Raw genomic sequence first — 21,803 nt, 5'->3', positions numbered from 1 at the left:
CCCTGCGGCTGTCCCCCCCCCGCCGCTGTGCTGCCCCAGCTGCCAGGGGCGTGTGTTGTTCATGGGTGGATGTGGGAGGTGGGGCATCTGCCCCCCTGACTTGTGCACCCACAGCAGGCACAGGGCTGCATCCTGGCTGGATCAGCATGGGCAGAAGTCATGTCTGTGGCCCAGTGGGCAGGACCAAGTGCAGGAGGGCAGAATGGGGCAGTGAGACTCATTGCTGTTGCTGCTGGGACCCCTGTGCCAGCTGCAATGGCAGTAGCATGAGCAGTAACAGATGGTGGGGGGAGGAGCGTGCTGTCCTCACCTTCTCCCACCACCAGCCGCTCATGCGCTGGGCCCTAGGTTTACCCCTCCACCATGGCCTGGCCGCCATTCCCCCAGGCCACTCACGCTGCCTGCCACTCCACCTTCTGTCCCAAGTAGAGCCACAGCCTGAGGGGAATCGCGGTAGTGTCTGGGCCGTGGCAGCAGCGTATAGCCATGGCCTGGTGCACAAGCAGCTGGGGGAGATGGGAGAAGGTGAGGCAGGAGGCCCCCCCCCTCTTCTCATCCATTAGTCTTTGCGCTGCTGGCCACACAGCTGGTGCAGGGGTCCTAGCAGTGGCAGCAATGAGTCTCGTCACACTGCTCTGCCCTCCTGTGCCAGGTCCTGCCTGCTGGGCCATGGAGGTGGCTCTTGCCCGTGCTGGTCTTGCTGGGCTGCAGCCCCATGGCCACAGTGGGTTCACAAATCTGGGGAGGGGGGGCACATGCCCCCCCATGCCCACCAATGCATCGCTTGTGGCCCCGTACCCCTGCCCATGTTGCCTGTGCCTCTCCCTGTGCCGTAGACTTACGTGTGGGGAGCTGTGCCTCTTTCTGTGCCGTAGACTTACGTGTGGGGAGCTGTGGGAGTGACTCTTCACACTGCCTGATTGCCACATGTATGTGTGTGTGTGTACACATGCACATGGTGCCTCCTGCCTGATTGCCCTTCTCTTGCTCTCCCAACCCCAAGCAGCCCCTTTCAGGCTTGAAATCTGCCAGCCTGTGAGGAGCGCACGTTTTTTCTCCTTTAAAGGATAAAATCAGTTATTTTCTCCCTTAAGGAAGAAAATACATGTTTTTCTGCGGTAAATGGAAAACCCAGATCCCTGTTTATTAGGATGCCCAGTATTAACACGTGGTGAAGCACAAGAAGCATCTGTTTTTTCAAAAATGTATGCAAAACATGATCTATTTTTAAAGTTTGTTTGCGACCCTTTTATATATTCTTGTGATCCACTTTTGGGTCGCAGCCTACACAGGTTGAGAAATGCTGCTGTAGAGAGCCCGGGCTGCCAGATACGTAAATGACCTAGAAAGTCTGAATTGGCCCTGGAATGGAACATGCTGAACTGGTTCCCTGGGGATGGTGCACGCAGAGTCTGATAAATTTGTAAAACCTATGGAGAGATGATTCCAGTGTAGATGGAATCATCAGAGAATTTAGCTGCTAAGTTCTAACCAAGAAAAAGATCTTGGAATCACTGTTGACTCCAGGATGAACATGAGTTGCCAATGTGATAAAGCAGTTGGCAAAGCCAATCGCACCTTGTCGTGCATCCGTAGGTGCTTCACAAACAGGTGCAGGGAAGCGATTCTCCCCCTCTATGCACCGCTGGTCAGACCACAGCTGGAGTACTGTGTCCAGTTCTGGATGCCGCAGTTCAAGCGGGATGCGGACAACCTGAAGAGGGTCCGAAGAAGAGCCACTTACCTGAGGCCTGCAGGGAATGCCCTACGAGGAAAGGCTAAGAGACCTTAACCTCTTCAGCCTCTCCAAGAGAAGGCTGAGAGGGGACCTTGTGGTGGTGTACAAATTCATAAGGGGAGAGCAACATGAAGCAGGCAATGATCTGTTCACCAGGGCACCCCCTGGAACGTCAAGGAGCAATGGCCATAAGCTACTAGAGAGAAGGTTCAGGCTGGACATAAGGAAAAAGTTCTTCACAGTCAGGGTTGCCAGAATCTGGAATGGGCTTCCAAGGGAGGTGGTGCTCGCCCCATCCTTGGGGGTCTTCAAGCCAGATGGGGGCCTTCAAGAAGAGACTGGACAGGCACCGGGCTGAGATCACATGACCCCAGGGTTGGTGTTTCTTTTCTTGCCTGCCAGGAGCAGGTGGTTGGACGAATCTAAACCGCATGTGTCGTCTGAGACTGTTGAGGCCTACAACTGGACCAATTGTGGACACACCCCTGCACAAGAATAACATCATGCCAAATTGCAAACCTTTGCCTTAAAGCAGGGGTTGACAGCGTTTTTGGCCAGAGTGCCAAAAATACCCCAACCCCAGCCCACGCATTGACTTGGTTTGCCAGGCGCAGACTGGGGGAGAACTGCAAGGGGCACACTCCTTGCTGTTGGAAGTGGCTGCATGTGTGCCTCCAGATGGATGGTAGGGGAGTGGCTGGGGTCATGTTGCCCTGGCCTCTTCCCTGCCCTGTGCTCCAAGGCATGCATACAGTTGCCGCTGGCATGGATGGTGTCCCAGAGCCCGGTGTAGCTGTCTGCAGCCTGCCTGCTGTCTGGTCTAAGATATAGTGCAGGCTGGCTGCAAACAGCTGCATCGGGTTCCAGAGCCCTGGCTGGGCTCCATGGTGGTTGTGTGCATGTGCACATCTGGGTGCATAGGGGGGAGGGGTCTAGGAGAGTGCAACCCTGGCCTTTCCCCTGCCATCCGCCTGGAGGCATGCATGCACCTGCCACCTCCACAGAACCCAGCCAAGGGCTCTGGAGCCCAGTGCAGCTGTTTGCAGCCTCCTGGTTGCCTGCCACAGCTGGCCTGGTCTCTGGGCAGCTGCAGCTAGCAGGCTGAGCAGCTGCACTGGGTTCTGGAGCCCTGGCACCGGTTCCATGGTGGTGGTGGCTGTACACATGCCTCTGGGCAGATGATGTGGGAGAAGCCAGGGTTGCACTGCCCCAGGCCCCTCCCTTGTCATATGCCCAGAGGTGCGTGTGCAGTTGCTGGATCGGCAGGGGCAGAAGTCACCTCTGTGGCCCAGTGGGCGGGACCAAGTGCAGGAGGGTAGAGTGGGGCAGTGAGACTCACTGGACATGGAGATTTAGTGCAGGTTGACTGCAAACAGCTGCAGTGGGTTCCAGAGCCCTGGCTGGGCTCCATGGTGGTTGGGTGCATGTGGACCTCTGCATGGAGCCGGTGCAGCTGTTTGCAGCCTCCCAGCTACAGCCAGCTCAGGCTCTGTGCAGCTACTGTCAGCCAATTGGGCCAGGCTGCTTCGAGACGTGGGCAGGGCTTGCAGCCTCTTGGCTGCCTGCTGCAAGAAGCCTGGGCTCTGTGGCTGGCAGCAGCTGCCTAGAGCATGGGCCAGTTGGGCATGCTGAGCAAAATGGCCTTGGGTGCCATGCTCTGGCATGTGAGCCAGCAGTTAGTGACCCCTGCCCTAAAGCATGAAAGTGCTAGATCTTCTCAACAAAGCAGATATAAAAATATTAATAGTGTCTAAGCAGTATTCCCCCCTCTCCCCCCCCCCCCCCCAAAAAAAAAAAAAAGAAAAAAAAAGTTCCACTTGAAGCAGATATTAAGCATGGAAAACTTCAGCTCAAATACTTGAAGTCAGGCAAAACTGTAGGAAGCTTTAAACAAGGGTTTTCAATGAGAAGTGTGCCACAGCCTTAAATACAGGTCACCCTGTCTACCTCGTCTATAATAACCCTCAGTTGTGCTCTGCCTCTAGTCTGCAAGTCCATGTCATATGGCTTCTGGGTCTCCTCAGGGGTCCAGGAATTTGGTGATGGGGGAATGGTAGCATCATTAATTGCTGCTCCTCTGCTGCCAAATATCTGGGCCCCTGAGTAAGAACCACTGGAATTCCGGCTCTGGTGGGGGGGAAAAAGCAGGCTCCCTACAGGTTTGCCAAAGCCAGTATAAGGTATTCTTCATGGCAGGGTCTCCCACACCTCTGACTGAGGAAACCGGCCCATGGTGCTGATTGCTATTGAACAACAGCACACAGGCTGCTCTTCACCTGTTTTGCCATCGTCTGTATGAAGAGTGCCTGCAGGAAACTGCTTCACTTGATCCATGGCAGAATTTTTCTTTGCTACATGGGGTGTCTTCACACTACTCTTGCTCATCTTTTCAGCTTTCACTGTGCAAAATGTTGAAATCATAAAATCATAGAAATTTAGGGTTGGTAGGGACCTCAGGAGGTCATCTAGTCTGTCCCCCCTGCTCAAAGCAGGACCATCCCCAACTAGATCATCCCAGCCAAGGCTTTGCTTAGCTGGCTGGATGTGGGGTCAGGCTGGGAGGGAGTGGGAGAAGGGTTCCTCCCTGCTGCGTGCCTGCCTCCACCCAGCTGGGTGCCAGCTGGGTGTGGGGTAGGGGCTTCCCCTGGCCCAGTACAGGGTCTCCTGAGCCCTGCTTTGTTTTGCTGCCACATGGGAGAGAGGAATTTTGCCCTCCCCTTCTCTGTGCAGCAGGGCTCACAAGACCCATGCTGGGCATGTGCCACTACAGCTGGGTGTGTGATGCAGGGTGCCCCACTGCAGAGGCTTCCCCCTGCCCAGCACAAGTTTCCTGAGCCCCACTGCATGGGGAAATTTGCGTGGCAGCAAAGCAAAGAGGGGCTTAGGAGACCCTGAGCTGGGGGAAGTCCCTTCCCCACACCAAGTTGTGGGAACAGGCACCCAGCAGGGGGGAATGCTCCCCCCTCCCTCCCAGCCTCACCTCACATCCAGCCAGCTAAGCAAGCCTTGGAGGGGATGTTATAGTTGGGGGTGTACCCTGTACCCCACACCAAGCTGTGGGGGCAGGTACCCAGCATGCCTATGCCTGCAGCCCCTATGCAGTGGGGTACTTACCTGCTCTGCTCTGGGCAGGTCTTTTAAGCTCCCTGTCAAAGCAGGGAATTGAGCAACCTGATTGGCTGAGCTCCATCATTAATGACATGATCATTAATCTGTAGGCTGCCCCTGGAAACATGGGGTTTATATAGTGTTTCTGGGGCTTTGCCACCTTTTTTCTCTGTGCTTCGGATAAGGTTTTTTTCCTTCTACCTTTTTCCCTTTCCTCCCCCCCCCCCCCCCCCCCCTTTTTTTTTTTTCTTCTCCATCTTCCCCATGGTTTCAGGCCATTTCTGGCCAAATTGCAGTTTTCTGGGGCTTCACGGGAAATGCTAAATTTTGGACTTTCCCCCGATATCCTCTGAAGCCTGAATTACAGTGGTCCCAACCCATGAGGAGTCCCATGAGCTGGATGACATAACCTTGTGCACTAGATTATGCCAGCACACGGTAGGGCTGGCATCCATGGCCAGGTCCAGTGCACAGGGTTGGACTGGCATGTGGCTGGATCCAATTCTGGGGTGTGGGCTGGCATCTGTGGCTGGATCTGGGATACAGGACTAGGCTAGTGTGCTGGACTGACCCTGATTGCTGGCCCTGTGTAGGATCTGGCCCATGGACTAGCCCAACACCATTAATCTGGCCCATGGAGGTAGAATACTGAGCTCCATGGTCATTTGTACATGCCACGTGAATTTGCTTCAGTTTAGTTCTCACTACATTGAAGCAGTGGGTTTTTTAAAAACACCTCAATTTAGGGCAAAATAACACCCTGTGTGTTGTACGTAAGGGTCAGGCCTGATCCTTACCTGCCTCTCCAGCGGCAGGGAGGGGAGAGCGAGCTGCTGGCGGGCTTAGTGGTCCCTGAGCTGCAGGGGGAGGCTGGTGCTTCTCTCCACGGTAGTGGCAGTGCCCCCCAGCTGGGGAACCACCCACCTGCAGGCACCTGGCCTGAGTGGTCCTGGGTTTACCGCAGCTGCGGAGGGAAGCACTGGGCCTCCGTGCAGCTCAGGCAGGCAGGCTCTGGGGAGGGAGAAAAAAAAAAAAAAAAAGATTAGGCTCACTGCTTTTCATTTATTTATTTATTTTCCTTCAGTGAAGCCTGCCTGCACAGGCTGCTGCCGGGCTGCCTGCGTGGGCTTCCTGTACAACTCCTGAGCTGCACGGGGCCCAGTGCTTCCCTCCGCGGCTGTAAGGTAGCAAACTAAAACACCTCAGACATGTTTTATTTTGCTGCGTCCCAAGGTCATTTGACACACTATAAACAGCTGTGCCATTAAAGCACATTATGCCACCAACATGTGTAAATAGGTGTACCATTAAAGTGGTGCAAAAGGGATTTAAGCTGCTTTAAAGGCCAATTTAGTGGCATATACAAATGTCCCACTAGCCTACATGGAGGGTATAGAACGGTGAGCAAACAGAATTTGCAGATAACCAAAGTTACTCTGGTTAGTCTATCTTTGTAAGAAGATTTTGAGGAAATTCTGAGGAAGTTAACCAGATTAGGTAAATGGGTAATACAGTGGCTATTTATGTGCCACGTCCATAAATATAGAGTAATGCAGTTTTAACAGAAAAAATAAGCTATTGTTACACCAAATGGCATTCTGAATTAACTGTTTCAACTCAGGAAAGAGGTGTTGGTATCAGTGGGTGCAAGATAATGCAGCCAGGCTCAGAAAAGCAGATCTTATGCTAATATTTATAAGGTATGCTATGGTGAATAAAATGGAGGCTATTATAATGCCTTTATTTGAATCAGGAGTGTGGCCTCATTTGGAATGCTCTGTGTAATACTGTCATGCCATATCAAAAAGGATATTATTGAGAAGGGATTCAGAGAAAGACTGTGAGACTGGTCAAGAAGATGGAAAAACAGTATGATGAAGAATGATGAAAATATTGGGATCGTTTACCTATACATGGTGATTGATAAGATGAGACAGTGAAAGTATGTAAAATAATAACTAGTATAGAAAAGGTAGAGTGGGAACATCTATGTTCCCTGTTTTACAACACAATAATAGGCAGACATGTATTTAAATTGAAAGATGACAAATTCAAAAACAGATTAAGGGAAATACTTTTTCACTCTAACATGTAAACAGGCTGGGGCTCATTGCTACAGGATGCAGTTGAGTTCAACAATTTAATGAGCTTCAAAGAGGGATTAGAAGTTTATACGGATAAGAGATGTCAAGAGTTAGAGATTACAAGCAGTTGGGAAGAACATAGTACCTCGTGCTTCTGGGCTCAAACCAGTTGGTAACTTTTAGAGATTAGAATGAAACCATTATGGAGATTATCCCACTTCTGCTTACTGTGGGTTTGTTTGCACCTTGCTTTGAAATACCTGGTCCTAGTCATTATCAGAGATGGTATACCGGAAGGGATAGACATAGGTCTGATCCATTATGCTAATTCCTAAATCTCTTGTTTCTTTTAAGATTCTTTTATGATATCTATTGTGTTGTCTTCAAATAGTGGTCTGTTTCTTGAATTGGTTTGTTGGACTTGGGATCAGAAGTGGCTGTATCTGAGAGGTGTTTCTTGTTATGGGAGCGGGCACCACTTCTGCCACAGCCCAGGCAGCAGCTCTCACCCAGGCTGACAGCTCAGCTTCCTGCATAGCCGTGGACCGGTTGCTTGGTCTCAGGTTGTGTGTGTGTGTGTGGGGGGGGGGGTGTGCGCGCGCATGTATCCAAGTGTCTTGTCCCCCCCTGGCCATGCAGGTTCAGGATGTGTGTGTGTATCCTATCAGCAGCATGTCCCTTTTACCCACCTTCCCCTCCCCCCACCCTTCTTTGCTGGGAACCAGCATCTGCCCTGGGGCTGGACAGGAGCTCTTGTCTGGGCTGGTGGTGCTGGGGAGCACTAACCAAGCTTACGAAGCCCATGGGATACTGGCAGACTGCCAGAAATTTGACCAGCCTACAAGAAGTTATTTAAAGCGCTATAGGTTGCTAAAATGCTGTAAAGTACAGCGCTTCAAATTTGATACTTCATTTAACAAGGGTGAATTTAAAGTGCTATACACATTTTTAAAGTGCTGTAAAGTTGTGTACTTCTGTTAAGTCATGGCAATAAAATACTTTAAATCAGTGGTTCCCAATCTCAGGTCGCGACCCAAATGTGGGTAGCGGGGGCAATGCTGGCGATGGTACGCACAAAGGACGAGCTGCGCTGTATGCCAGGAGCTCCCCCACCCTTGGGCCGCCACTGCACTCTGCTCCCAGCAGTGGGTCGTGGCAAAAAAAGGTTGGGAACCACTTCTTTAGATGGTGAAAAAAGCAATTTATGTACACACGTTGTAACTTCCTGTTGAGTATTCCTGAATATGTTCTCCCTTAACCAATACTATACTGAGCATGAGGATATGGAAGATAACATACCTATTATTTCTCATATTTTGTTTTGTTAATATGTTAGTTACAAAGGACATTCTGCATATGTAATACATTATTTCATAACCACATCTGTTTGAATACAAAGTAGTGGATCTGATTTTCCTGTCACTTAAACTTGTTTTACACCTGGTGTGACACCATTTATTTCAGTCATTGATTTATTCCTGAGTTACATCTGGGTGAGAAGGATCAGGCCCAGTATCCTTTTTATTTCCTTAAGCATTTGCTATAATGTTATTTCATATCTCACTGGTTAACGTATTTTACTTCACACTGGGAGCATCTATATGTGGTGATTTAAGGTGCCTTAGCCATTTTTTAAGGCTCGTTAAGGGCATGGATCTACACGTGTGCACCCTTAATGTGCCTTAAAAATGCTGTTTTTAGGCTAATTGTGCCTAAATTTGATACCTGCATAAAGCAAATATCACATTTAGGAGCAATTAGTTAAGGTGCCTTAATGCTATGTGACTAAGCAGGCTGGAGCCTAGCCCACAGGGCCCCATGCTGTCACTGGGTGCCGTCAAGAAGACGCGGGTGCTGTTCTGCAAGGCACAGATGCTGGAGTGGCGGTTCCAGCAGCAGCGATCCATAGATTCATAGACATTAGGGCTGTTTGGGACCTCGGAAGATCACTGAGTCCAGCCCCTTGCCTCAGGGGCAAGAAGTCAGCAGGGATCATGGGATCCCAGCAAGATAAACATCCAAATGTTGCTTGAAGGTGTTCAAAGTAGGTGCTTGAACCACCTCTGGCGGCAGTCTTTTCCAAATCTTGGGGGCTCAGACAGTAAAGAAGTTCTTCTTTATGTCCAGCCTGAAACGGTCATGGAGGAGTTTGTGACTGTTCGACCTTGTCATCCCTTGGGGTGCTCTGGTGAACAGATGTTCCCCCAGGTCCTGGTGAGTGTGTGTAAGTTGGCAGAGGGAGCAGGAGGTGGCAAGGGCACCTGTCAAAGCACAAGGAATGCAGCTGTGCAGGGGCAGGATACCTTGCTACCCACCGATTCAGGCACCCTTAGAAGCCCGCACTGAGGCTGTACAAAATGAGCTTCTCTCCCACCCATAGTATCTGGCAGGGAGGCTGGGCAAGCACTTGCCTAGGACGGAGGTGGGTGGAACAGGGAAAGTGGTGCTGGGGGCAGACGTAGTCCCAACTTGCCTGCTGTCTCAGCCCCAGTGTGGGCTTCTAAGGGCACCTGAATCCAGGGTGGAGAGTGAGGCATCTTACCCCTGCTGGGCTGTATTGCCCAGCCAGCAAACCTGCCTTGAGAGAGAGGTATGGGGGAGCCGCTAGCAAAGGCTGTACCCATGCTGTGCTGCCCCTTTCCCCTTCAGGTAGTCACAGCGGGCCTTTCCCTTTTGCTTTGACAGGAGCCCTCATGTCTCCTGCTCCCTCTGCCAACTTACCATCTACCGACAGGGACCACTGCTGCCAGAACTGCCACTCTAGCTCCAGTGTCTGCGCCTTGCAGAACAGCACCCGCCGTGTCCTCTTCTTGGTGGTGCCTGGTGGCAGTGTGGGGCCCTGCAGGCTCAGCTCCTGTCTGCTGTCATCTGATGCTGGGGAGGCAGGAACATGAGGGGGTTAGAACTGGGGCTGGGGCCAGGCTGACTGTACCCAGAGGGAGCGGAGGCTTCTGCCCCCTCAGCCAGTGCTGGCTGTACTGCCTGGCTATGCTGCCGCAGGCTTCCAGGGGGTGTTCAGAGTGCTTACCAGGGTAGGCTGCCCAGCGAGGTGTGTTAAGGTGCATTAAGTTGAGGTGCACTTAAATTCACATGTAGACACGCCCACAGTGCAAAAACCTTATCCTTAGAATAATTTTATTTCTGACTTTTCTTTTTTTGCATATTGTATTGGGCTTGAACAACAAAGTACTCATGCAGGGTAGGGGAAGATCTTGCAAATGGACCTTTGTGGGTGTTTGAATGGTTTACTGTGGACATGCAACCCAGGATGAATAAACAGAAAGCAGTCTGTATCTTCCTTACTTCCTTTAATATGAGCCTCTATAAGGATCTGCTTTGCATTATGTCAGTGCTGTTTGAGGATGCCAGTTCAGAACTTCTTGAATGCAGCCTTCTGCCTCATAATTCATAGCATTACCACTTGTGTTGCTAGACCAACATGAGTACATATTTTAATTATCTGTGTATAATTATTAAAAGGGTTGACAAGTAGATATTGTTTGCTGCTTCAGTAGCACAAAGGCTCAATATCATTGAGTAGATAAATATAACATTACGTTTATATGTGTCTATAGCGTATTTTTCACAGTTCCTTCATTGTCAGTGGTACTAGTAATTAAAGTGAGCCTGTATTAACTATGAATTTATTTTTTTGTTTGAAATGTGATTAATGTAGTGTTATTTTGTGTTCTCTTGTAGACGTCGCTGCATTGGCATGTGGCCGTGAGTTCCTGGTTAATTCCAGTCGGGAGCTGTTGGACACAATGATACAACTTCTGGGAGATATGAAGCCAGGATTTTGTACCAAACTTAAAGTGTATGGTGGCTACATAGTTTAAAAATGAAACTGGTTAACTTGCAATATAGTCTGCCATCACTACAGCTACTTTCCTAATGGCCTATTATTTTTTAGCTGGAGCAGAACTTCATTGGTTGGAATTAATAATCACAGGAGGCATTCTTTATAGCTATACCACATTGGACTACAAAGCTGGGGAGTGTATATTTTCCATTAGATAAGGTTGCATGCACATGAAGGGCAGGTGGACATATATGCTAGGCTGAAGAGAGGATTGGATAATGACTGTTTTGTGGTATGGTAGTTAGAGTTGCAAGTTTAAATATCGTTTGTGTGTGGGGGCCTAGAACCTGGGTCTCCCCTTTCTGGGGTGACTGCCCTAGCCATTGGGCTGTTGGCTAGAAGATAGGAATCCTAGCTCCTACCCACTTCGTGTTTTGCCAAGAATTTCAAGACTCATGCTCAAATACACACATACTGAGCTGTGCCCGAGTGCAACCAACTGTGTATGGTCAGTAGCCAGGTGCATCCTACAGCACATGGAGTACAAAATGTGGCTAACTGCCAGAATTGTCAATTATGCAGTGAAGTAATTGCCATGTGGGTGTGTAAATTGAAATAGGATTCTGCTCCAAGTCTCTTGCAAGATCTATCAAGGACCATTGTCTTTAATGCAGAGGTGTGGCTTATTCCTGCATTGGCAAAAGTTTGGGTTGCTAGGATGCTGGTATTTAAGGGTGGGTGAAGTTTTAAAGCAGGAAGAAGCGCTGAAAGAAACTAAATGAAAATAAATCTGTTTAAAGTATCATCTTTCCTTTAATGAAATAAGTTGGACTTTCTAGTAAATGAAGACATGAAATGCATTTTAATCTCTTCGGAAATTTCCTCAGTTATTACAGTGTCACCTAAGTGAGTTGTACCTAGCAGGGGAAAAATCCATCTCATCTTAGTTATCTGTCTTTGGATACACTGGTGATCTAGGGACCATATAAGTAGGTACAGGCATCCCGCATCTTACGCGAGGGTTACGTTCGAAAGGCAGCACGTAAAGGCGAAAATCGCATATAGTGAAATCGCACATTACTGTGCCAGCGGTGACTGCCTCTGCCTCCAAAATCTCCCGCCGCCGCCGCAGATCCACACTTAGAGCTGTGTGGCTGGCGGCAGTGGCGCAGTGCAGGGTGGTGGTGGGGATGGCTGCATGCCACCTGGCCACCTGGCATGGCTCCATGGCGGTGGTGGGAGGTTTTGGAGGCAGAGGCAGTCACCGCTGGCACAGTAATGTGCGATTTCACTATATGCGATTTTCGCCTTTACGTGCTGCCTTTCGAACGTACCCCTCGCGTAAGATGCGGGATGCCTGTAAAATATATGGATGTGCTGATTCTTTGATTCATGTATGAAGGAATTCTTTTTAGTAGGCATTAGAATTTGTTGAATGTTGATCTGTGAAAAAACATGAACATTGAATGATCATGTCATTAATGATTTATCATTCATACATCATACATACATGTCATTGCAGGTTACCTCCATCTGATTTGTCTGTCATAGACTCTCTTTCCCAACCTGAGAGTTGAAGGTCAGCATTCAATCTGGAATAGCTAAATTGTGTGGTATTTAGTAGGATCTTACTAAGGAAAGTTTGTGGAGAAAAGCTTTGAAAATACAATGCTGAAAGTCCGCAATGCAAATGAAAGAACTCAAAGGGTTTTTCTTCCCAAGTCATGTAACTTTTAAGCCAGTATGGTTTTTTGAGCCCTGACTCATTTTTTTTAATGCTTGGAATTGACAGTAATTAGGCAGTGGTTGAGGAGCTTGTTGTTGTTGTTGTTGTTTTTGGAAAGACATCTAAAACAAAAAAAATGTTATACAGGTTTCCCTTGCCAACCACGGTTTTGCCAACCACGATTTTGAGTATCCACACTTAATATTCTATATACCATTTGGTCTACCATGGTATGCAGTTTTACGTAACCATGGTTTTCTGTGGCCGTGCATCAGCCCGCCCCTGCCATTTTTCACCTGCTTTTGTCTTGCCAACCACGGTTTTGCCAACTATGGGAACTTTCAGGAACCTAACCCCAGCGGTTGGTGAGGGAAACCTGTTTTTCAGATTCAACTGGAGCTGATAGTCAACTTTACCAGACAGCTTCTTCTATGATGATGTAATCTTTATCCACTCCACAACAGTCATAGGAAAACAGGTACAAATCTAGCCCATAGACCAACCACAGACTCTGCATGGGACATTTTGTTTGAATATTTATTTATAAAGTCTATTAAACTATTAGCAAGAGAGGCTGCACAAACTCTCTGGTGGTTTAGAAATTTTAGCCACAAATTAATTTTATTGTATCGCTGCAATACATTTTACAAATCCTTACACAGTGTAATGATCATCTTTGATCATATCCATGTTTGGCTTTCAACAAAGCCCTCACTTTAAATTTTATGTTAGAGCAGATACCACAGAGAAGAATCCTGCACAGTCCTGGCTTAATCATCTTAGTGAAAGATAATGGGACTGATACTTGTGCTAGTTTGCTGGTATGATGGGGATACTAATTAAAGATTAATCACATGCCTATTAGTATCTTAGAAAAACATTCTCTCCCATTTGAACTTCTATCTTGCTGGGTGTGGGATAAGTGGAGCATGTCTGGTGGCCAAAATTGCAAGGCCCGTATGGCAAGGTAGCTTTGCCAGGCTATCATGAGCGACTGGTGCCTCCTGAATCTGGCGGGGCACCCACAGAAGCTGCCGACGGCAGTGGCCCTGTCAGGGTGGGCACCAGCCCTACTGACAGCATCAGTGTCAGCTGTCGGGGGGGCCCCACCAGGGGGGCACGTGGACCCCCGTGCACCCCCTACCAGTCGCCTATGTAGGCTATTATATGATTTTTAGAGATCAAAACAATTAAAAGTTCTAGAGGTGAATTGTGCCTCCTGACTTAGAAATGAGATGCCATATATTTCTCTGAGCAAAGGACATAAGCGACGCATAGTGGGGGAATGTGCCCCCCTTGAAATTGGCCCTCGTCGGCCAGGGAGTGGGGGTGTCGAAAGAAGCCGGTGGCTGATGTCCCCCGTGTGATCATGGGGGTGCCCAAAGAAGCACTGCCGGCACTTCCAGTTGTGCTGCTGGCACCTCTGGTTTTGCCGGAAGTTCCCCAGTGGCGTCAGTGATCGGCTGCTGGGGGACTACGCCCCGAGTCGGCTATTGGTCACTGGTGCCCCCCAGAGCCAGGAGGCACCAGTCGCCCATGGCAAAGGATATGCTTATTTCAAACATTTGGTTTTTCCACTGGTTGCTTTATAAAAAGAGTAGCTAACTCAGACTGTTGTGCATTTTTTTTTGTCACTTGGACAAATATCAAAATAGAGTATGTGGGGGGGAATTTAATATTGGGATGGAAGGGAAAGACAAAACAATAGGTTAAGGTTACAGTAGTAGTGTAGTTCCCCCAAGTGGATGGTCACTCAGGCCATTTAAACGCATGCTCTGGGAGGTGGGGGGAGGGTGTGTGCTTTAATTAGAGCAACTCTTGGAGCTGTTCTAATTAAAGTGCCTGGAGCATCTCATGTATCAGCATCCCCGTGCTGAAAAATGGCGGCGAGGGCACTTTAAGTAAAGCTCTCCTGAGACACTGGAGTCTGCTGGAGTGTGATAATTACCATGCTCCAACAGACTGTTAATTGAGTCTGCTCCAACGCACCTTAATTACAGTGCATCGGAGCAGCCTCACTGCTTGTGTATAGCGCCCTAGGTGTCAATGTTTGGGTACTCCCACATGAGATTGCAGCACTCTTGCCCTGACATCTGTAGCCCAGTTGCTGAGCACAGTATCTGTATTTGCTTTTCCGTCACAGAAATAGGACTTTGCCATCCCACCTACTATAAGCCTCTAGGATCTATGCTCACTCACCAAGATTCCTCAGTAACTGAAACATACTTGCCTCAGGAACCCAGGCTTGTGGGCACTTGGAGTTTTGTTTCACCTCCTCAGTACTATGTGCTAGTGGCAGCAGATGGACACACAAGCTTTGTATAGGATTCTGAAAACAAATCACTCTTTGCTTTAGCTAGCACAAGAACCCTACCAGTGTAAATAAAACTATGTAATACCTGCATGTATTTCCCTGCCGCTGTTTCTTATTGCTTTTTGAGCTTAGATCCTGTTTCTCTAGGGTGTCCAGATCCAGGATCCCTTCCTGCACATGGCTTTTCCTACAAATCATGAAGTCTTTCTTCTCCTGTAGCCTTTTTCTTTCTCCCTTGTCTGGTCTCTCAGTTAGAAGGGGACTCCTCTCCATTTTATTGCATAAGCTTGCTCATCCTGCCCAGGTTTCCTTTGTCCTGGAGTATTTCTAAAGTGTCTCCTCCCCACTTCCTCCCCCCAAATCTCTGAGGTCCTCTGGTTTTTAAGACCTAGCAGTAACCTCTTTATTCTCCTGTTTGGAGATTTTCCACTCTCCAAACCTCACCTACCTGCACAATTCTGTGGCCCAAGGATTTGTGTAGGATACAGTTATTCTTTTGTTCAACCTGATAAGATCTATTCAGATGCATAATAGTCTTTAACCATCAACCTTTTCAAAGATAGACATCTTGGTGTCACTCCTGGATTCTCAGCCCAAAGACTGAGAGGCAGTACAGAGTAAAAAACAGTCATAAGAATTCATAGAACATCCTGAAATTAATTAGTTGTATGTAGAGTCCCTGGTTTGTTACATTAAGTGTATTTAAAATATATCTTATGGATCTTCATATAGGAACTTTGGGAATGTGATGTATATCTGTGGAATTACACTTAAAGGACACTATCCACATGAAGTCTAGGCAGTTTTTTAAAATGTTCAGTTATGTAGTCTCAAGAAATGACATTTATCTGTTGGTTAACTTTTGTGGGTTTCCAGTTGCATTTTATTCTTTCTGTTAATGTTTTTTTCTTGTTGTGCAAAAGACCAACAAATGGGTTATAGCGAACTGTAGACAAAGTGCAGTCAAATCCACAGTTGAAAGTAGTTAGCAAAACTTGTTACCTTTATGTGGTTAGTTCCCTGCATTAGTCAGTAGAGGGGGCTGAATACAATGTTTCTTTCTAATGTTAAGGAAAATTTTAACAAATGCAGCTCTTATTTTAATTTGCTAGGCTTACATGGAAAAATTCTGTTATATGCATGACTTTTAAAAGTCTTAAACATTAGAAGATGTTGCTTATCAAGCAGTTTGTTGTGTAGAACTTGCTTTTATAGTGTGAGAGTGCCAAAAAATATTTAATTTTTAGTTTACAGGATGTAAGAGAGCATAAAGGTAAAAATGGCATAAAGAGACAGTGTTTCCATATTATGTGTGGGCAAGTGCATGTTATTACTAATAATATACTGCTCCTTTGGGCATAGGCCTTCTGACTGGCTAGCAGAAAGGCTGTTAGTTTTCTTCCAGCATTACAAACCACACTGCTTTCTTAAGCACACCATGACCAGTCCCTTACTCCATGCAGAGCAAATAAGAAAAAGCAAAAATACAAACATAGCAATGTCTTTTTACGTCATTTATAATCTCTTTGACATTCCCATTGAGGAACAGATTGAAAGACCGTGTCAAAAATATTAACCCTTTCTGTTGTAAATAGTTATTTTATTTATCCTCTTTTACTTTGGATGATCAGGGACAGTCATAAGTACTCACAGGTTTGAATTCTGTGGCCCAAGCAAGAAAGGTTGTATGAGGAGAAGCAAGGAGTTTGTGGGCCTTGAAAACTGTATAGCACAACTCTACAGCAGCCTCCACTGTTTGCTGTGGGCCATGACTGCAATTGATTCTCTGGTCTAGGGATTCTGTTCTTAAAAGTGCCTAACTCATTAGGACACTGAGTCCTATTTTCAAAGTTGATTGTGTGCTTAGGAATCAAAGGTTGTACATGCACGGTAAATTTACTGTGCTGGGCAGCAGCATCCTCAGATACTCTATGCTGCTCTGTGTGGGCTGCCTGGTGAACCAGAAGCAGGGTAGCAGCATGTGTGCAGTTTTTGAGGTGGGCTAAGTAGCACTGGTCAGTACCAGTGAACTTACCCGATGCTAACTAGGCCATTTGTGGTGCCACATGCACGTAGCTTTGCTTCTTCCAGTTTAAGCAGCTGTTCTCAAATGATGTGTGCTTGAAAGTGCCACTGCTGGGGACAGTGAATTTACTGTGTAGATGTGGCCCAAAGTTCACTGGAAGTCAGTGACAGGCTGGTAAAAACCTGTTTCTGAAAATAGGACTTAAAGCTTTAAAAAAATTTCCCTTTGCTCTTCACCTGGTACAAAACAGTAAAATATGGCTGTACTGTAGACCCTGAGAATGAGCAGTGGCCAGAGAGGAGCTAATAGCCTGGCATGTTGGCTTAGCTGGGCAAAGAGATTCCAGCCTGTTTCATACTGCTTTATTCTTGCTTTTCACCCAAACAAAACATGCAGACTGGGAGACGGTATCAGGATTTATCCCATCAGTGAAATGCAGGCCCCCCTCCAATGCATGGTCTTTCAGTCAGCTTTTAATTTTTTTGCCATTTTATTAAAATAGTACCTTTTCTGAAAAGATTTATGGAGATACTAAGAGTATTGTTAATCACAGCGTGTCATAAATTCCAGTAATTAACTATTCCCAAACAGTGAATTCCTAGAGAAGAGGACATATGCAGAAAAAGAAAAAGTGGAAAGGCATTACTAAAAAGACGAGAGAGAATTTGTAAGAAAACCACCAGCATTAGAGTATGGCTGCTTTTGCAGCCCCTCAGAGTCTCCTGGCTAATAGTCTGCTGTACCTCAGTGGCCTGAATTTTAGAGGGGTGGACAAAACTGTTTTTTGGGTACTTAGTACTTTTGAAAATTGGCCCTAAACTTACTGGAAATAACTGAGGGAAAAAAAGAAACATTCTGCCTGTTCAGAATATTGCTAGCTATGACAAAAACTTTAATAAATCTTTTCATCCATAGAATATACAAAAATCCAGCCACATGACTAATGTGGAAGACAATGTAATAACATCAGCATCAAATATTAAAGAGAGCAGTTTAGCTCAGCAGAAACTGCAGTAAAAGTTTAGTGGCAACACAGTCCTTTATATCAAGTGTTATCAGTCATTTTGGGCACCTTTGAAGAAATAAGATCTTGGCTATACCCTGGGTTGCAGTCCTCCCCAACGCACTGTTTGGTCTTATTTTTAAACAACTTGTTGAATAATCACTTTCTGTATTTCTTCATGTTAAGCTATCCAGCTTGAATTTTAGTTTATTATACTGCATTCAGAATATCTTTTTACAGCTTAGATAGCAACTTTATACTACTCCCATATATTGTGTTACAGCTGTTTTAAAATACTGGTTGTACTGAAACATCTCTTATTTATTTTAACCCCATAGAAGCCAGATATACTCAACTTGTAAAAATGTAGGACACTTAGCTGAACTTAGGTGGAGGGGAGTAATATGTTTTTTCATCTCTGACAAAAAGTCAGGACAGGTTTGTTTAACAGCTTAATGCTTGGTATACATGTAGCCCTGAAAGACAGACAGTGAATGTTACTGTGTTTGGAAGATGATAATTACGAAAGTTTCAGAGGTTTGGAAACTATATGACTGAACATGGCACTTAGCTAGTGTTTAGATTTTCATTCTTCTGCATAGACATTAAAGTACAGTGTGACTGTAAAAGTGACACTGAGGGTGTTTGGGTCAGTGACGCTATGTTAAATTTATTCATTTTGCAAATAAAAGATTTTTGTCTAGCTGCCAGCCTATAGACTTACCCTTTGAGCTAAAAGCCAAGCTGGGTTTATTCTTTCTTTGACATTAGCATCACTAATTATAAAGGCCAGAGAATGTCTTCAGTCTTGTCCTGTAAAACCTTGATGAAGGTTTTTGGGGTTGCACAGGCATGTAGTTTATTTGGTAGCAGTGAAACTGTACAAGTGTAACTGAGGGTACAGTTTGACTTGTATGATCTTTGCAAGTGCTTATGACGTGTGCAAGGACAAAAGTGGAGCTTTGCTCTCAGATCTCAGATTGAGAGGGTGGCAATTAACAATTGCAAGGCTGGCAATTAAAAAAAATACTAGTTTCACAGTGGAGCCACATTTTAATGACCAAATTCTGTAATCCTGTGGGGGTGTGTGAGGGCTTTAGAGAGCGAGTAGAGCTTTCTCTCCCTCCACTTACATACCTCTGCAGGGAGAGCAGATACAGCTTAGAGTGTAAGTGCTGAATCAGGCTAGCACTGCCAGGGACCCTCCCTTCCCCAAGAGCCAGGATCCCCCAAACACATTTTCAGAGAAAGAGTGACTTTTCAGTCCCCATGTCACAAGAATGAATGCACTATAGAAATCCTGTTAAGTCATGCTTGCAGAAGCAGTTTTGGTTGCTTGAGATAGGTTGGTTTAACCAGTTATTACATGCCACATCCCTTCTTTCAAAAGTGTTTTTTCAATTATTTTTGCAATTCAAAATTTGAGGTAAGTACCAGGGGACAAATTCTGGTCTTTGCCTTTTGGAAGCTTCATTCCAGAGAGAAGTGGTGGCTTTATATATGCCTCCTTTGCATCCTCTGGTGCAGAGCCAGTCAGCTCTTGGCTTAAGTTAGAACAGCCCCACAGCATTCAGATTTCTCCATTGCACTCAGTAATGTGGGTTTGTCCCTGGCCTCTCCACCTGCCCCACGCATGCCTTGTACCAGGGATTGGGAAGATCTGCTTAAGGCTGCAGGGAGGGTGCGGGGGTGGGGTGGGGGGTGTTTGAAGCTCTTGGGCTAAAGGGATTTTCTAGTCTCTTGTGACTCCTGTGCAGTTTCTGTGCATCACCAGAGCTTAGGATGGGATCATCCATTTTTTTATTTTGATACTTGGATTGGCAGTTGCTCGAAAAGTGCCATGCTTCAGTGGCTCTTAGAGGCTGATGTGTTTGAAACCTGAACAAGTGCATAACGAAATGGGAGAAGTTTCTCTTCTCACATGTCCCCTCTTTGCTTCCTACCCAGAAGCCAGAGGCAGTTCTCTCTCTTGTAGTTCCTTTTGTGCAGCAGGAAAGTAAGGTCCGGTGCTGCTGCTAGACCTCACTTTCAAGAACGGGGGTGAAAAGGAAGTGGGTGGTAGCCTCAGTCTTGTCTACAGCAGCCATTAAGATTGGGTGTGCTTGGCAGGAGTGTGTGCTACTTTACCTTCTTTAAGGATGGGGCAAGCACCTTACTTGAGGAGGCATTCCTCTTGTGTGAGGATCATTTCAGGGTCTCAGTTGCTCTTGTGATATGCTGTTTTGCTGTCTCGATTTTTTTTTTTTTTTTAATAACCTTTTTGTACATAAAAATATGCTTTTCTTGTGTTGGGGTATGGTAGCGGAGTGTTTAAGGTGTCTTGCAACAGCTACAGGGCCATGTGATTGTAAGTCTTGTAGTAAAGACTGCTCTCATACCTGGTCATGCAGGCTGGGAAGTCAAAGGCAACTGTGTGTGAATGTAATAGCCATTTTGCTCTCTTGGGGGCCAGTGGCCCTGGAAACTGGCATGCCTTAGCTACACTAGTGTGAATGATTTATTTGGCTTAGAAAGGTCTTTTAAGATTGACTTTTTTGATACTTGTAGCTTGATCCTATGAGCTAAGTACAGCCATTTGGGGACGTTAGGGGGAGGCTAAATCGAATCAAAATGGCTGCCCGATATCAGGTAAATTAGGATGAGGGTCTTGCAGTGGGGGACTGGGGGTCCAGCAGGCTGGAGGGAATTGGGGGTATGCTAGCAGATAGGGGGGGCAGATGTGACCCACAAGGGGTGGGGGGCTGGCATGACCCATGGGTGGGTTGGGGGGGGGTCAGGCAGGGTCTACAGGTGGGGGGGGTCCCCTCCCCCAAGCAAACCTACATGCCTATCCCCTCTGCCCACTGGGACTTACTTGCTTGGCTCTGGCAGCAGTGAATGCTGATAAAAGCGACTGCACCCAGAGTGCCTTGTGGTATCGGGGTTGAGAGGGCTGGCTGGTTGTGGGGGGGTGTTGGACCAAGGGGCAGTGGGGCAAAAAGCCCAGTGCATGTGGGGGAGCAGGAGGTGGGAGGGGGATGAAAAGAGTAGCCCTGGAGCTAGGGCCAGTGGCTGGGGTTTCCCAGCCCTGGGTCTGCGCAGGGAAAGTATATAGAAGTTCCATGCACTGGTTTGACCTAAATCACATAAGTTTGATACTACATAGATCCAGGTTTATCTTAAACCAGGTTCTGCAATTTTTAGACCTGTTTCCGTGCATGGAAATTCTGTACAGTTACAGGTTTAGACTGATTGTCGGTCACTCAGACTGGGTCTGTAAATGTAAGGTTGGCACTAGGGCGAGCTAAGTTTAAATCGGGCGGCCATTTTGAACCCAATTCAGCCTCCCCAAATATCTGTACTTAGCCATGAGGTGCTCAGTGTCCTCTGAACTCGGAACACTCCGCACCTGTTAGGCCCAGGACATCTGCTTCATTGTGCTGTCTTCCAGCAATCAAATTTAACCAGATAATATAGAATGACTGAATGCTGCTTAATTGGTACAGAATTAGCATACATTTCCTTTAACAGGGACATGATTGCATAGTGCCAGATAAATAACTAATGTGTAACTGGATGTTAAAGGCATAAAGCTCTACAAGGCTGTCTTTTTTTTTTTTTTTAATTCACAGGTTGTAGAAGGTCAGAAGGAGAATGAAATGATTTAATTTTGGTTCAGTCTAATATTTTTAATAAAGTTTCTGCATGTGTTGTTTTATTGACAGCGGCTCTTTCATTTGCTGTTAATCAGGAGGATAGGAAGTCCACGGGGGAGTACTAAGAGGATTATATTGCATATGTTGTGAGATCCCGTAAGGCCAAATCTTGCTTGCCCTGTTTGCGTGAATAGTCCTATTGATTTCAGTGGGATTTTATGGTGGTTAACATAGATGACTTTTACATGATTAAATGCCTTGATTTAGATATACAGATAAACAAAATTATGCATGATGTGAAATTCATGTAGTTTATACAGATCTGACGTGACCACATGTCTTTGAATCTTACAAACATTAACCCTGC

The 21,803-nt window shown here is 46.6% G+C and overlaps 1 protein-coding gene across 8 annotated transcripts in view; it reads left to right on the top strand.

Moving 5' to 3' along the window:
* The window catches only part of HSF2BP (heat shock transcription factor 2 binding protein), a 66,146-nt gene that overhangs the window by 28,146 nt on the left and 16,197 nt on the right, over window positions 1–21,803 (top strand). For 7 of the 8 annotated variants that reach the window (XM_025214554.1, XM_006032821.3, XM_006032822.3 and 4 more), the window contains one exon: window positions 10,630–10,747. In XM_025214554.1, coding sequence (XP_025070339.1) covers window positions 10,630–10,747 — 118 coding nt within the window. Of the gene's footprint in view, window positions 1–10,629; window positions 10,748–21,505; window positions 21,593–21,803 lie in introns of all 8 variants that reach the window. The other variant, XR_003096069.1, reaches the window with a different exon arrangement.

The sequence above is a fragment of the Alligator sinensis genome, unplaced genomic scaffold (assembly GCF_000455745.1).
Source record: "Alligator sinensis unplaced genomic scaffold, ASM45574v1 scaffold643_2, whole genome shotgun sequence".
In the NCBI taxonomy this organism is placed as follows: Eukaryota; Metazoa; Chordata; order Crocodylia; family Alligatoridae; genus Alligator; species Alligator sinensis.
Note: the sequence above shows the minus strand (reverse complement) of the source record. Positions and strands in the feature narration are given on the sequence as shown.